The 17,402-nt window shown below is 31.9% G+C and overlaps 1 protein-coding gene across 2 annotated transcripts in view; it reads right to left on the bottom strand.

Moving 5' to 3' along the window:
- LOC127734218 (TIMELESS-interacting protein-like) overlaps positions 1 to 16,717 on the bottom strand; it is a 42,634-nt gene extending 25,917 nt beyond the window's left edge. Inside the window, exon 1 of one of the 2 annotated variants that reach the window (XM_052243975.1) lies at positions 16,686 to 16,717. Coding sequence is in view for 1 of the 2 variants with exons in the window: in XM_052243974.1 (XP_052099934.1) it covers positions 2,226 to 2,254 (29 nt within the window). In the remaining variant the exon portion in view is untranslated. Of the gene's footprint in view, positions 1 to 2,225; positions 2,345 to 16,685 lie in introns of those variants that run through there. The other variant, XM_052243974.1, reaches the window with a different exon arrangement.
- Between the last annotated feature and the right edge of the window lie 685 nt (positions 16,718 to 17,402).

Below are 17,402 nucleotides of genomic sequence, written 5' to 3'. Positions count from 1 at the left end.
ACTTAAAATATTTTCAGTTCAATATCAGTAAAAATGTTCTATAAGATATTTTATGAAAAAATCTCAATAATTTATGAAATTAATTCGAAAATATTTATATTTAGATAACTTCATATAGGAAGTTTTATTCAATCAATACAAAACGGTACACACATATTCATTTTCTTTCATTCTTATATTGTGGTTATTAACTACGACCAACGGTCATCTGTGCGCTTTTAATTACGTAAAATTCTGATAAGCAATTAAGACTTTAACAGATTTTATTTTTTCCCATGATTCAACAAATCGGGTTAAAACGTCACAACCCAGTGACGTAGGTCAACCAAAAAAGTTACAAATACTTGATTTTTTCCGTTATTAGAAAGAATTTAAATTTAAAACTTTGTGAATGTGTTTTTTATGTTAAGATGAACATATTTAAATGATAAGTAAAAAATCGCGGACTTTCCCTTTAAGCATATAGTTTACTTTTAATACTTTACACAACATTTCATGTCACTCAGTTCATACAGGAGGTAAACCTTAGTTTGAAAAAAAAACAAAGAATCTTTCAGTCTTTCATTATACATGTTATATGCAACACAAAATAAATTTAGGTAGAAATGATAAAAATTTCAAAGGCTAAAATCTTAAATTTAACATTTCAAATGTCATAAACTTCTGCTGTCAGTTCAATTCATATTCACACAAGGAATTATTTGAATCAAGAATAATTTTAAATTCTGGAACCTTTTTTTTTTTTTTATCAATTTTCAAGATTCAAATAATTCCTTGTTTTCATGTTAGAAAAGTCTTCTTACAGCTGAAGGTCCTTATATCTAAAGAGTCTACAAGGCTTAATTAGATCATAGATTTAAACATGTAAAAGTATGTGTGAAGAACTGGAGGCTCCAAGGAATGCAGTTATGTAGTAAGCATTTTTTTAATCATATGTATTTCCTTTTTTCATAGCTGATCCTAAAGTAAATCCAAGTTAAAAAGGGTAACACTTAATGCCCCCTGTTGCCTACGGCGGGGGCAAGGCAACAGGGGCATAATCATACAAATAATGGAAAATAAGATGGAATATGTCATCAAGACAAGCAACCTTACAACTCAATAAAGCAAAGAAAGACTTCTCATGCTTCTAGACTATATCATGAAAAATGAACTACAGTACTTATTTCTTACGAGTAAATGTATGCAACTTTTTAATAAATTCAATACTACATGTACACGGACCATTACTTACAATAGTTGTTCTCCCATTCAGTTATTTATAGATATCACTTCTATAGCATGTTTTAAACTAAAATTATTTTAAAATTTAAGACTATTATGTACTGATGAGTAGGTCAGATTTAAAAATTAAATTTGGTGTGTTTACAATGTAAAGTTCTATACATGCATATATGTTGGTGTTTGCTATTTAAAACTAAATCTGATATTACTGTAAAGTTAGGCCTAAAGAAAGTTAATGCCATCTAGAATTACATTAGATGCATCAACATGATCAATACTGAATTTGAGTTATTTAAAGAAAATGATGGACTGTTGTTTGCTTAACATCCAGTGGCAAATATTTCATGCCTAATTGTCAGGACAAGAAGAAATAAGTCCAATAATTATATATAAGGTTGATTCTGCAGTTAGTTGTCTGGAATAAAAGGCAGAAAATTTGGACTGCCGAAAAAGAGGATCGCAGCAAAAATTTTGCCTGCAGAGTATGGTTTTATTAAATTTGTCTTTAATAGATTAAGGTATAATGAGTTTTTTTTTTTAAATAAATAATCAGAATCAGTCAACTAAAATTAATCTTCAATTTACCAGAGTCAAACTCTTCGATATAGTAAGGAGGATGCTTAACAACCTTGTGGTATTCACAGGAAGTCAAGCCACCTTTTAAATATTTTTTGTAAAGCAAGTTGAATATTTATTATATATATATATTACAGGTCAATCAAGAGTTAAAATGACCTTTCTCTAGGACTACACATTGTTAATCACTATTGACTTCATTTTCTCCAACACACAGAATGAAACATATTTTTTTGTTATATATTTTGAAGTATGAAATATAATCTAGACACATTACTAAATGCTTTAGTCTTTTCATCACTCATTTAAATTTAAATTAAATACAAAAAAAAATTAGAGAGTTTGTAAACTTATAAAATAAAACAGCATTTTTGGAACAATGTCAAAATAACTACTTGAAAAATGATCATAAAAGAATCTCTTACCATCTAAGTAATGTAGATTTTGACTCCATTTAGCCACATCAATATTTCATAGGGTCAAAACATGGACATTCTATATATAAACACTTTCAGATGACCAATGGTCAGTTAGAATATATAATATTGATAATTCTAGCCAAGATTAAATCAATATCACAGGTGGATCACAATGACCTGTACTTAAATTACCACTGGCCAATATACAACTGACCAATAACAACATATTGGTCATCCAAGGTCAATTTATTACATAAGAAATAAAAGTGTTAAACATAAAGAATTAATTATAGAATTAATAATGACCTTCCTCAATTATTGTATTACACTTAACCTTTTTAAATGTCACTAGTTTCTAATAAAAAATAAAGGCTCCTAGAGAAAAAACTAAATAAAGGATGAACTAAATATGAGATCTTTAAGCCCTCGTTTTATATTTTTGTGTCATTCAGGTAAATTCGTTAAAATAAGTCACAAAATACATCATCTAATAAAACACAGTAGGGCATTTTCGTAAAATAAAGTAATAATGCTGAAAATAACTCTAATAATGAGTAATATCTTATATAATGAGTAAGACCAAAAAGGTGGCCAGGAAGTGTGACATTTGATAGAAAAATCAAAACTATAATCAGCATGTTTATTGTGTTTGTACTTGGGAATTTCTATCATACTTCCTCTGTCATCAAAAGTTTTCTAATTTTGCTTCTTTTTCCTGAAATTTAGAATGTTATGTTCCCAGATTATGTAACTTTTTTGGGGTCTAAATTGCTTGCAAGGGGACTCAATTTTCAATTTTCTAGATTTAAATAATAGAACATATTTTTTAGGCATACTCGAAAAAGAGCAATAGCCTGTTTATACATTGATACATGAAACAGACAAAAGTATAAAGGTATGGCCAATTTCCCCTGAATTTATTTCACACACGGGCCATTTTCAATAGTCTTTCAATATTCACTTAAAACTCTTCAAAACATTTCACTAATTGCTTGTGTCGATCCTTCTAGTGTGACTTGTAATATGCAGCACTGAATCACATTATAATTTCATGGAATTACGTCGACAATGTATGTAAAAATGGAGAAAAATGTTTCAAATTACCCATATTATTTCCAATATTCTAATTCTAATAGGATTTCATATCTTTTAAATTCTGACTCTGCCATTGAAATAATCACAAAGGAAATCCGTCCTACTTCTTCATATATATAAAGAACAAAAAATATCTTATAGCTTCTACCAAAGGATTTTTTAAAAAAGATTTTCAGGCAAACTGACCCTCAAAAGAACTAAGATTATCCAAGACTTCCAAAGAATTTTTTGAAAGAAGAAGAAAGTTGATACAGTAATTATTATAACATGTCCTTCCTTTTTCCTTAATGTTTACTAAGTATCTAAGAAGTCAGAACATGTTCCTGGGTGTTTATAAGAAAACTAAGTAACTAAATAGTCAGAACATGTTCCTGGGTGTTTATAAGAACACTAAGTAACTAAATAGTCAGAACATGTTCCTTGATGTTTGTAAGAAAACTACCGTAAGTAACTAAACAGTCAGAACATGTTCCTTGATGTTTGTAAGAAAACTACCGTAAGTAACTAAATAGTCAGAACATGTTCCTTGATGTTTGTAAGAAAACTACCGTCAGTAACTAAACAGTCAGAACATGTTCCTTGATGTTTGTAAGAAAACTACTGTAAGTAACTAAACAGTCAGAACATGTTCCTTGATGTTTGTAAGAAAACTACTGTAAGTAACTAAACAGTCAGAACATGTTCCTTGATGTTTGTAAGAAAACTACCATAAGTAACTAAACAGTCAGAACATGTTCCTTGATGTTTGTAAGAAAACTACTGTAAGTAACTAAACAGTCAGAACATGTTCCTTGATGTTTGTAAGAAAACTACTGGAAGTAACTAAACAGTCAGAACATGTTCCTTAATGTTTGTAAGAAAACTACTGTAAGTAACTAAACAGTCAGAACATGTTCCTTGATGTTTGTAAGAAAACTACTGGAAGTAACTAAACAGTCAGAACATGTTCCTTAATGTTTATAAAAAAACTTAGTATCTACAAACTACATTGTAAGTTACTTCCCTTGTTTTCAGGGGTTAAAAAATTTTGTTACAGGTAACTAGCCCAGGACTTATTTGCAGCAGAATTTTACTAGCCCTGTTGGAAGAACTGCTAGCCCATCAAAACTGACCTGCTAGCCCGAGAATGCCTTACAAATCAGAGTTTGCTGCATAATTACAAAGTGGGTGTCCCTTGTTTTGAAGGCGGCATTATACACTGTATTTAATAATTTTTGTTGACCTGCTTTTTATTCGTTTGGTAAACGAACAGTGGTGCTTATCCTAACTTAGTTGTTCCCACATTCAAAGCAGACTTTTTATTGGTGTGCTCAGGAAAATAAAGGTGATATTCTCTGTTTTTTTTCATCAGCAACACGGCCGACCTTGCCCAGGGGAATCTTTCTTTCCGGGACACTATAAATTTTCCTTTCCGCTGTTCCCGGTCGTATTTGGCATTTTTGGGGGATGAATTGTCAGTCTCATTACCCCCTTCATCTACAGTTTTTCGTTTTAAAACTGATGAAGTTCCTGGGGTGCCTGTACTAAAATATTTAGAAATATTTGGTTGCATGCTCCACAGCTGTCCGACAAGACAGGTCAGTACCGATCAATACATCATACCCCCAGTACCGTTAATTGAAAATCTCGGCATAAGAAATGTACAATCCCACCCCTCCCCCCCGTACTGAGAAATCGATATTTAAAGTATGAGATTTACGATCAATACATGATACCGGGCCACCCAGAGATATTTGTTCTATTTTTAAAATAAGTACAACAGGACCTGTACAAACCAGTTCAAATTCTTGGAATCCCGGATGACGTAATTGAATCTGATTGGCTAAGATTATTGATGAAGTGATGAAGGGATTTTCCACTTTCTATTTTGGAAACACCAAGAATTTTTTGTTACTAGTCCGTCGGGCATATTGGGTTAAAATTTTTGATTGCCTGAGGCGTAAATGCTCTAGTCCAAGGCGTCAGGCTAGTGGATTTTTTAACCCCTGTGTCTTGCAATTATTTCAAAATATACCCCATTAAATCATTATTATTAAAAATCTAAACAAATACAAAATATTAAAATGCAATGACATTTAATGTACATGTACACTACAGTCAGATAAAACACAATACAGGGAACAGTAAGGTTGCACTTGAGATCAAAAATAAAGGTCAACACCAGAGGAGGAGCGACAGCCTTAGGTGCTGTGTGCAAAAAGTTTTAGGTCACGTGGTACGATTTAAGCCTCCCTCGGCAATTTTGAATCTGGAAAAAGATTGATTTGTTCATGTTTTAATATCAAATATACTCTCTTGCACTCGCAGAAAATATAGAAAGTTTTGAAATAAAAAGATTAATCAATGATAGAAGATCACGTTATATGAAATATTTTCATTATTTTTTTTACCTTTTAAAGTAAATTTTATCAATAAAGAAATTCACTGAAATGGCGGGAATTTTTATTCGATCTCTGCGAAATCACGAAGCACAGATTTTTGTTAATTTTACAAATGTCAGAACGTGAAAATTATTCAAATTAATGCCAATTAATGCTTGTGACTATGATAATCTTTTAATTGACATAAATGGAACATGTTCTAAATCCTTAATTAACAATAATGTAGACTCTGTATGTGTAATTAACAATATGGAAGTTCTCCCTGAGGCTAATGAGTGTGTCAATGCAAATAAGGGTGAAATAGTTGGTGAGAAAGGAAGTGGTCTGCAAATTGAATGCAAACGCATTAATGATCCTAAATTGCTGAATTCATTTGGTCTTCAAAAAAGGGGATTAAAAATTGCTAATCTCAATATTCAGCACATATTGCCAAAAATTGAGGAAATAAGACTCACCCTTAATGAAAAGAAAAGTTTACATATTTTGGGCCTATGTGAAACATTCTTAAATCCAGAATTAGGTGATAATTTAATTGAAGTAAAAGGGTATGACATAATAAGAAGAGATAGACATGAAACCCAAGACAAAACAGGGGGTGGGGTATTAGTTTATATAAACAACTTAATGGCATATGAAAGGAGAGAAGACTTAGAGATTGGTAATGTTGAATCAATTTGGCTTCAGATCAATTTTCCATCCACAAAACCTATTCTTTTGTGTTCAGTTTACAGACCACCTGATATGAAAGTAGACTGGATAGATGCTTTTGAATTAGAAATAAGTAAAGCATCAAGCTTAGATTTAGAAATTATTATTATGGGTGATATAAATATTGACTATGCTCAAGGATGTAGTAACAACAAATGGTCCCATATGATACAGTGCTATGGTCTTACACAACTTACTGATAATCCAACAAGAGTAACAGATAAAAGTAAAAAGATCATTGACCATATATATACAAATAAGTCCGATAATATAATTGAAACATATGTACCTTATTTGGCATTAAGTGACCATTACCCAGTATGCCTTACAAGAAAAACAAATGTTAAAGAAATACCTGATTCTAGCCACAAGATCATAACTTATAGATGTTTTAAAAAGTTTAATGAAGAGAATTTTATATAAGAACTTCAATGTAAACCATTTAATACTGTGAAAGAAGAACATGACACAGACAAAGCTTTAAATATCTGGTATTCTCTTTTCAATAATGTTTTAAATAAGCATGCTCCAACAAAAACAAAGCGAGTCAAAAATGTTCAAAGGCCAGAATGGTTAACCCCTGAAATATTAACTGCCAGACAAAACAGGGATTATTACCATAAAAAGCATGATCTAGACAGATACAGGTTCTGGAGGAACAAAAGCACATCACTTATAGATGATGCAAAAACAATTTTTATAAAACATCTATTGAACAGGCTACAAATCCAAAAGAATTATGGAAATATGTCAAGGGGCTCAACCAAACTAAAAGTTCTCCTTTTCCATCACAACTTAAGATACACAATGGTGTTATCACAGAAACTCAGCATATAGTTGATGCTTTTAACAAACATTTTATAAATATTGCCCCGAAAGATAGCCTATCAACATCTAAATCATACAAATTTGATAGTAATAAGATTTATGAGGAGGTAGCAGCAAAAGTACCTCAAGATACTTGGTTTTACATCCCCTTGATTACAGTTGCAGAAGTTAAGGACTGCCTTAGCAATTTAAATGTTGCAAAAGCTACAGGCATTGATCAGATCAGTCCTCGCATACTTAAACTATCATCAGAAGTTATTTCACCGTCAATAGCTTATATTATAAATAGGAGTATCACTGCTGGTATATTTCCTTCTGAGCTTAAAAATGCCTGTGTCATGCCAAGTCATAAAAAGGGTCCTAAAGATACTGTCGACAACTATAGACCAATATCTATTTTGCCTACTCTTTCAAAGATTTTTGAAAAGCATGTCTGCAAACACCTATACCGATACCTATTAAAATATAAGCTCCTTCATGCAAGTCAGTCTGGATTTAGAAGCCACCACTCTTGTCACACTGCTTTACTAAAACTTATTGATCAGTGGTTGAAAGCCATTGATGATGGAGAAATTATAGGTATTATCTTCCTAGATTTTAAAAAAGCATTTGATCTGGTAGATCACATTATCCTTCTTCAAAAACTGCAGTGCTACAAAATTTCAAATTTATCATGTAACTGGTTTAAATCATATCTATCTCATAGATTCCAACAAGTTGAAAATGGGACAATCAAGTCAAGGGCACTAGAAATAAAATCTGGAGTACCTCAGGGCTCCATATTAGGCCCCCTTTTATTTTTATTGTTCATTAATGATTTGCCCCTTCATATAAACTCATCTCAAGCAGACCTCTTTGCAGATGATACTACCATTCACTGCACAGGTCGTAGTCTCAATACCATCCAGGACAGCATTACAAATGATTTAGACAGAATTGAAGAATGGTGCAAGGGAAATAAGATGTATATAAATCCAACAAAAACTACATCTATGGTTATTGGTTCTAGACAGAAACTAGCAAAACAGACCATGTTCTTAATTTGACGGTTGGTAACTCCCACATTAGAGATGTTAATGGCGAAAAGCTCCTAGGGGTTTTTATTGATGAAAATCTTGAGTGGACAGCCCAAATTAACACTTTGTGCACAAAAATCAGTACCAGGCTAAATCTTTTGTCTAGGATAAAGAAATCCCTCCCCCTGGAAACACGAAAGTTATACTTTAATGGTTATATTCTCCCTATTTTGGATTACTGTTGTACAATTTGGGGAAACACCAGGCCAGTGACCAAAATACAAATAGATTAGATAAACTTCAAAAACGAGCAGCTAGAATTATTCATGAACTTCCAGATACCCCATCTAATACAATGTTTAAAAAGTTATCATGGCTTCGATGTACTGATCGTGTAATTTACCACAAGGCCTTATATGTTCATAAATGTTTATATGGATCTGTCCCAGAATATTTGTCTAACAAAATCTCCTATGTTACAAATAAAAATGGAATGCAACTTAGATCAAATACTACCCAATTACTTAATATACCAAAGGCAAGAACAAACACATTTAGAAGATCTTTTTCATATTCTGGCCCAACTTTATGGAATAAACTACCAGAAGCACTAAGACACATGTCAAACATAAATACTTTTAAAACAAACTGCTTTAAGTTTTTACTTGAAAATCAAGGAATTATTTAAATGATTATGTATCAATTTTGATTATGTTTTCTTATGTTTATCTTTGTTCTGAAGAAATTGTGTGATGCATTGTGAGTGGAGTGTGAGGGCCTCAAGGGAGAATAGTGTTTGTACTAATTGAGCATACCCTCTTGAAATAAAGATTATTATTATTAATATTATAATTCAAGAACACTATTCGAACATTCTAAATCTTCTTAAGTATCCAGCTGTTGCTTCATAATAAGTCGCTAAAATATGATTTCCGGTAAGTAAAATGTAAAAAAAAAATTTTTGTCAAATCCACGACTACATATGTTATTTTAGGCATATAAACTCATATGTATTTTAATTATTTTGAAATGAAAATTTTGTCTTATGAATAGCCATGATGAAAAAATATAGTTTTTTTCATTATTCAATCATGCATTATTTGTGTATTGGATTGCTTAATTGCCTTCTCTCTAGTGTTATCTCTGTTTTGTTAACTGACAAATGACGAAATAATGCAGTATTTAAAATTTAGTATTTTACAAAACTTTGTGCCCATTAAAAACTTAAAACTGACTGAATAAATTAAAATATGAAGAATTCAGTGATTATCGATGTCGAGATTAGCCCTTGGTAATAAACAGTCAGTTTGGGTATAAATATGTTTATTCCCAAGAAATAACTAACAAATTTGTTTATTATGTATGTACAAAGTATATGTACACAATGTATATTGTATAATTAGCCCTTCTGTATATTACTTGTTTTTTTAATTGATTCAACAAATTTCGCTTGTCCAGATGTCAATAACGGTGATGTCCACACCATGAGTGTTTGATATAAATGGCACAGTACCACCGCGACCGATTGATAATATAAGACAAATCTGCATGCCGAGTACAAAGTGTCGTCCCTCCTCTAGGTCAACACAATAGAAAAAAAATTGTGATCTGGAATAAGTAATGCTTGAAATTTGTAAAACTCATTTGGTTAGTGGAAAAAACAATGAGAAATGTTTTATTTTCTACTTTGTTTGGGGTAAGGTAAGTGCTGGTTATGGACACTACTTGTAAAATTAACCTCTGGAAATTTATGTCTTTAATTAACTATCCCAAGTCTTTTTGCACAATTATAATTCCAATGCAATTTATTAACAAAATGCCAACCAAAAAAAATCACAGGAATAAAGCTTAACTTGAGCATTCTGCAAAATTATACCCCCTTTCTTAATTAGTAAAAAAAAGGATTATTGTAAGAATAGCACCACTCTTAAAATGAAAGACTATATACATGTAGCCCATCAAAACCATTAAGAGTTGACCTTCTATTCATGGGAATATAAATCAATGCAGAAAATTCGGTGGCAGCAACCCAACAATGGGTTGTTCGATTCGTCTGAAAATTTCAGGGTCGATAAATCTTGACCAATTAATTATATAAACAATTTTACCCCTGTCACATTTGCTCTAAGAGATTTAGTTTTTGAGATATAAGCCAAAAACTGCATTTGACCCTTATGTTCTATTTTTAGCCATGGCGGCCATGTTTGTCGATGGATACAAACTTCGGATACAATTTATAAACAAGATATCCTTTAGGAACATTTAGTTAAAGTTTGAAGGTAATTGGCCCAGTAGTTTCAGAGGAGAAGATTTTTAAATGTTAGCAAACTTGATGAACAAATTGTGTAAAATTGACTTTAAAGGGCAATAACTCCTTAAGGGGTCAATTGACAATTATGGTCATATTAACTTTTTTGTAGATCTTACTTTGCTGAACATTATTGCTGCTTACAGTTTATATATATCTATAATAATATTCAAAATAATAACAAAAAACGGCAAAATTTTGTTAAAACTACCAATTTGGTGGCAGCAACTCAACAATGGGTTCAGTGTTTTCCCTAGGCTATTCAAGCATTGCGGTACCGCTACGCATAAATTTCGACCGCCATGCATCCCGCTATGTGTGAAAATTATAACTGTGTAAAATATTTATTATCGATATTTTGAAAGTGAAGTAACAAGTGACAACACTCTACAGGTGTTTTAAACTCATCCAACTAATAATTGGATGCATCACGTCGCGCGTGCCGGGATTTTACAACCTTCTTGATTAGATGGTTATATTCGAGACTTCGGTTACATAATAGAAGTTACCAGTCAGATTTATCTCCAATGCATATCTTTCTGTGCTAAATAAAAAGTTTAACCTTTTCCTGTATAAATTTCACCTCAAAAACGGCCGGGTGTTTGACATCGTTATTTTACTGTGATCTTTAAAAAGTAGAAATTTAAAATTTGGTGTAGTCTCTGGTATTTTAAAATAAAACTAACGTAATTTCAGTAATTTCACCGTGAATGGACAAAACATTTTTTTTTAATAAAGTTTCACAGTTACTTCATCAGCTATATTTACATCGATGAATTATTTTTTGATTGGTCACAACAATCAGTTATTTTTAGATTAGTCGCGGTTGATTAATTTTATCAAAGAATACACATCACCGCCACCGGGCCGAGAAAAAGACGTGTCTTATGAAATATTTAAAAGATTTGATAGAAAACTTTCAAAATATACGTATTTATTTACGGAAATATTGTTTTGAATAAACTTGTGTTGTTCTATTTTTATTTCAATGGGCCACAAGCTTCACGTGTAGCGGATTCATTTGCCGTTTTTTTTCACAAGTGGGGCTAAATTTCTTTCACTTCGGCAAGATAGGATTTTTACAATTATGAAGCGTTATAAATAAATCGGACAGGGATGTATTTAAAAAAAAATAGTTAATTGTCATGAAATAAATGTCAGCTTAGCTTCCAAACAGGTAATTGCCAAATATGTCATCCGTGTGTCAGTATGTCAGGTATTCTTCACTGACGACTTCTGTAATTAACGCAAATAAATTTTTTTTTATTGTTTCCTGTAAAATCTCTGTGAAGCAATGATGACATTCAAAGTTTTATTTAACAACTTGCTGTTGATGCTGAAACCATTCTATCAGCAAAATTCGAAGAACAATCATCAGTTTAACAACCATGTCCAAGCAACCATCAAAGAAACGTCGCCTTACTGGCCCAACTTTTTTGACAAGTTGGTTAGAGAAGTCTACTCCTTCATCAAATTGTAGTCAGACAGATGAAAATCACCTTTGAGAAACAGACTATGCCAAAAAGTGCTCAATTGCTTAATGCATATATCAATTGAAGGACCAAAGGAAGAAGCTTTTGATTTTGAAAAATATGTGGTGACCTTTGGAAAGTTGAAACAGAGGAAGATATCAACAAAATAATGTGTATATGACATTAATTTGTAAATAACTATTGCAGACTGGATTATTGTTATTATTGTTTATATGGTCTTTCATTAATTACTCTCATCTGTGATAAATACTTTAAAATTCCATGACTTATATGAATTGCTGTACCTATAATAAAACAATTAGATTGGTATATGGCTTTAAACATATAAATTATGTTATGTAACCAATTCTGAAAAAGCGTCACGCACCGCGTTGCAAATTCACCATGGACCCACCATGCATGAAAAATTTTCTAGGGAAGACACTGAGGTTGTTCGATTCGTCTGAAAATTTCAGAGCTGATAGATCTTGACCAATTGAACAATTTTACCCCATGTCAGATTTGCTCTAAAAGCTTTAGTTTTTGAGATATAAGCCAAAAACTGCATTTGACCCTTATGTTCTATTTTTAGCCATGGCTGCCATGTTTGTCGATGGATCAAAACTTCGGATAAAATTTATAAACTAGATACCCTAAGTAACATTTAGTTAAAGTTTGAAGGTATTTGGTCAAGTAGTTTCAGAGGAGAAGATTTTTGAAATAGTTTACGACGACGGACGCCAAGTGATGGCATAAGCTCACATGGGGCCCGAAGGGCCCCGGTGATCTAAAAAGAAATGCTGATGGTTACCGACAATTCACACTGGCTACTTTTTCCAAAAATTTTCTAAAAATAACATACTTTTTGTGGATTAAAGGGACGTCATTTCTACAGAACTTCATAAAATAAATCATTTTCTATCATAAGACACTACCAAAATTGTAGATAAAACAAACATAAGGCATACTTTACCTTCAAATATACTTGAGTTCATTAAATTAACTTTTTAAGTGTATTTAAATTTTATAAAATGTCATATACTAATGTCAAGTACAGATCTTTAACAAATCTACATGCTATATACATGGTATAAATCAATTGGAGGAAGAAAAAAACATGAGATTTTGAAAAATGAAAAAAAATATTTATTTTTTTGACCCAGAAATAAAAAAATCCCTGCGTTACGGAAACTACAAAAATAATGTGGATATAAAAACCATAAAAATAATCATGAAGATGAATTTTCTTAACCTAACATTACAAAAGAACTGATCTTTTGAGTTTATGACAAAATGATACCAAAATGGGGGTTTTACAATAAGATTTTCTGGATTCAAATTAGTATGTCAAGGAATACTATCAGCTCAAATATTTTTAACAGTTATCAGTTTTTTTAATTTTTAAAAAATTTTAATCAAAAGACAATGATGATGCAGCAAATTAAGCCTATTTTGATAAATAAAAATATCTATAACATCATGGTTACGGACACCACATCATTTTTGTAGTGTCAGTAACCATATTTTCATTTATTCAGACTTAAATTCTAAAAAGAAGTTGCAAAATGTTGTTATCATGTTAGTGTTCAGTGTCAAATCTATAAAGAAAAATAGCTGATTGTTTACTGTAGCTATTCTTTCTAGGAGAATAATGAGCTGGTTACAGACACTACACTTTCTTGAAAAATATTTGTTTCTACTTTGAAAATTTCAAAAATATTCTGTATGGATCATATTTATATAACTGTATTTTATTTTAGTATTATTATATTTGAGTATGTTGACATACATATTTAATGAATAATCTTGCAATTAGTTTTATTTTCAGAGCCATAAATGATCAACACTTAATAAATTTAAATTTGTTTACCACTTCTACAATTCTGCATGTTTAATTTTAAAATTAGCTCAGATTTTTGTAATGTTGGAATCATTTTAATCGCCATTTAATAATCTGTAAACGATAACATGAGAAATGATCATTTCACTTACTGTTAAAAAGATTTTAAAAGATAAAAATAAAGTTTGAAGCGTAACCACACATTTTTGGACCACTTATCTCACAGGTGTTCAAAAAACACTCAAATTGAGATATATTGTACATGTTTGATTGGCCTAATACCTTCTGTAAAAAGTTAATTACCTGTTGTCATTGGTCATCAATGCAGATTCCTTATAAGTATTCAGACCCAGAGTAGCAAAATTTACACAACTTTTTTTCATCTACAAATTGCCACTTACATTAACTCAAATACTTCACAAAACTTTCCGACTTTTATAGTAATTATAATTCATTATTCTAATATGGGGCCGGATCACTTGATATCTTTCAAGCAGGGCTATCATCACTTACTTTTTAACTTGTTACGTGACAAATTGTAAGGAAGTTATAATGCTGTGCCATTTGAATGTATGCCCAGGGGCTGCTATGGTAGCCGGATTGGTTCAAGCCAGAGATGCAGCTAATCGTCGGACCTGTCGTACCTAGGGGACAGAATTTTAGAGGGTCCGGCAAATGACGCCTTTATGTCAGACCCAATGACTGGCAAATATTTTTACAGTTTGGGGCCGTCAAAATTGAAATTTATGTTGGTCCTGGTTACCTTGGCTTCCAGATCAATTATGTAGTTGAAAAGCATTAAAAACCAAAAGTTCTAATGATACATTTATTGCTGGTAATAGGTAAATATGGCGATGTAAACAGATCTCTATCTTCTCTGTGTTTATCCAATTTGCATAAGTCATGTGAGCATAATTGTTTTCTTATTCCTGTGATTTATCATAACATGTAGCAATGAATGAAACAAAAGTAAAATTCCGGTAAAAATATTGAATAGAAGCATGTTTTAAGCTTCTTTTTGATAGCTGAGGGGTAATTCTGATGATTATCAGGACGAGTCCTTTGGATGCAAAGTTCATGCAATGAAACGTCCAAGACAGAAAACCATGTGTCCAGGGAGCGAATACGCGCCTTAACAAGATCATTGTTAGTACGAAAAACATGTGTTTTGTCTCCATATGATGAAAAATCAGTGGAGCATGAATTAAAACAGTTGGCCAAATCAATTATGTAGTTGAAAAGCATTGAAAACCAAAAGTTCTATTAAGGGACAACTACTGACCATAATCATATAAATTAAATTAAACAAAACCAAGTATTATTTTAATTTTCTAAGAGTATTTTTTACATTTTAGTTAATGTGTGAACACACATATTCGTTTTGATGTAAATGTAGCTTGCCACTGTCTTTGTTTTTGATCTACATGTAACTGTTCTTATGCCAATTAATAAGACAACTATCCATAAAGTTAATGGATAGTTGTCTCATTGGCAAGTGTAGTACACATTCTCATTAATTTATTTGATGTTGCAGGATAATTTAAATTGAATGTGGTCACAGTCATTAAACCCCCCCTGGTCATATCTTATTTAGCTGGGGAACCATACATGTAGCTCATAGGTCCTCATGATATTTTTTGACAATTTGCGAATTGCAATTGTCAAAAAATATCATAAGGACCTATAAGTAATGGTTCAGCAGCTAATCCTTATATATTACCCAGGTTGGGAACAACCCCCCAAATGTGGGGTAACCCCTCAATGTAAGGACTATCCCTTTTATGAGGGGTACATTTCAAGTGAAAATTATTTTTTTTTGTAAAAACCACTTTTTAGTACAAATGAGCACATATTTATATCATTTGAAGAAACTTTTCCCAAAGAACTATACATCTATCTGGTATTATATGGTCAAAACATGTCCAAGAATTGTGTGATATTCCTGGACTTATATCTTCATTATTAAAAATATTTGGACCCCTCTTTTAGAAAACTTGTTCCAAGTATAATGAATTTTCCCACTTTTAAGTTAAAAAATCTAAATTTTTCTTTTTTACAACAGTAAAATGATCCCTTGTCTTAGGGACAGTCCCTCATTTAAGGGATACCCCTCATTTGGGGGGGTTGTTCCCAACCTGTAAACCTGGTCGTTCTAGTCAAGGTTTTAATGTGCATCTTGATCCAACTGGGAACTAGTTATTATTTTTCAAAAAAAAGCAGGCCTGGCAAACAGTTGATAGGACTGGCATATCCGTCTTCCATGCAGGATCCAATATTTGACAGGAAAAACAATACACCTTATCGCTATTCCCGGCTGACCCGAGAATCTGTCCCGCTTGAACTATTGACGTCATACAACAATCACTTTTCCATTGTGGCGTCAGATATTTTGTATTATGACGTCAAAATTTTACGGGAACCTGTGTGATGTCCAGTAATGGCGGACAAATAGCGATAAGGTGTATTGTCTGCATCTCTGCTAATGTCTGCTATTAAAGCCATGTATTGATGTAAGCAAAAGAACCGAAACGCAATTTGGAAATCTTTTTCTAACGGTCTTTCTTTCAGCCTATTACTGTTATCTTATTCTTATCAGTTCAAAACGTTAAGTTCTAAACCACCCAAGCTGCGCAAAAGTATAATTAATGGTCTAAGAAGACAGTGCTTTGTAACCTGTTATGTAGATGGGAAACATACACACGGTATGATCGCTTAGAAGCGAGGGTTAATGTCCAGCGATCTCATCACTGACTTCATGTGTTTGGAGATCCCCCACATTTCAATATTTATTACGTAGGGCTGAGCATACCTAATTTACCTTGAAGACGGTTTGAGTTCAGTTTTTTTACACCACTGGCACTGTCTATATTTTCTGCCGTTTCCTCTGTTTAATGTTATTGTTTTTCGCGGTATTTATTCGCGCATGTCTCTGTGAATCTAGGTCCGTTCGCCCCAATATTGGTTCGCCACACATTTCGATTCTTCTCATTGCAATGTAGAATCTCTAAATTTGCTCTTAGTTATTTCCCTTTGGCCAATCATTATAGATAAGAAAATTTATTTCGATTCGGATGAACAAAACAATAAAACACAAGCTCTATTGATGTTTTGTCCAAATATAATATATTTAACCAAGGATTTGTATAGTGCACTATACTGAGACAAATCCTTGATTAAACATATAGCTAAATAACATAAAAACAGTAGCACATGCAAACTACATATCCAAATTTAACGTTAAAAAATTGGCAATAATTCAAAATATATAGCATTGCAACTAAAACCCATATTCTAAATGAAAAATTAAAACACGAGAGGAAAGAAACGGAAATGCATACAGAGAATATAAATCATTAAAAACAAATCGTACAGATAGAAACAAATTCTAAAGTATTACCAAATATGTCTATGGTATTACTATACAAATCCTTGTAAGATGTAAAATAAAAGTCGACACAGTCTAAGGAACAACATAAATTAGCAGATCGAAGTAGCTGGATGAAAAAAAAATTAATTAAAAAAAGTTAAAAGGTGC

This window comes from Mytilus californianus, unplaced genomic scaffold (assembly GCF_021869535.1).
Source record: "Mytilus californianus isolate M0D057914Y unplaced genomic scaffold, xbMytCali1.0.p SCAF_3, whole genome shotgun sequence".
Taxonomy (NCBI): domain Eukaryota; kingdom Metazoa; phylum Mollusca; class Bivalvia; order Mytilida; family Mytilidae; genus Mytilus; species Mytilus californianus.
Note: the sequence above shows the minus strand (reverse complement) of the source record. Positions and strands in the feature narration are given on the sequence as shown.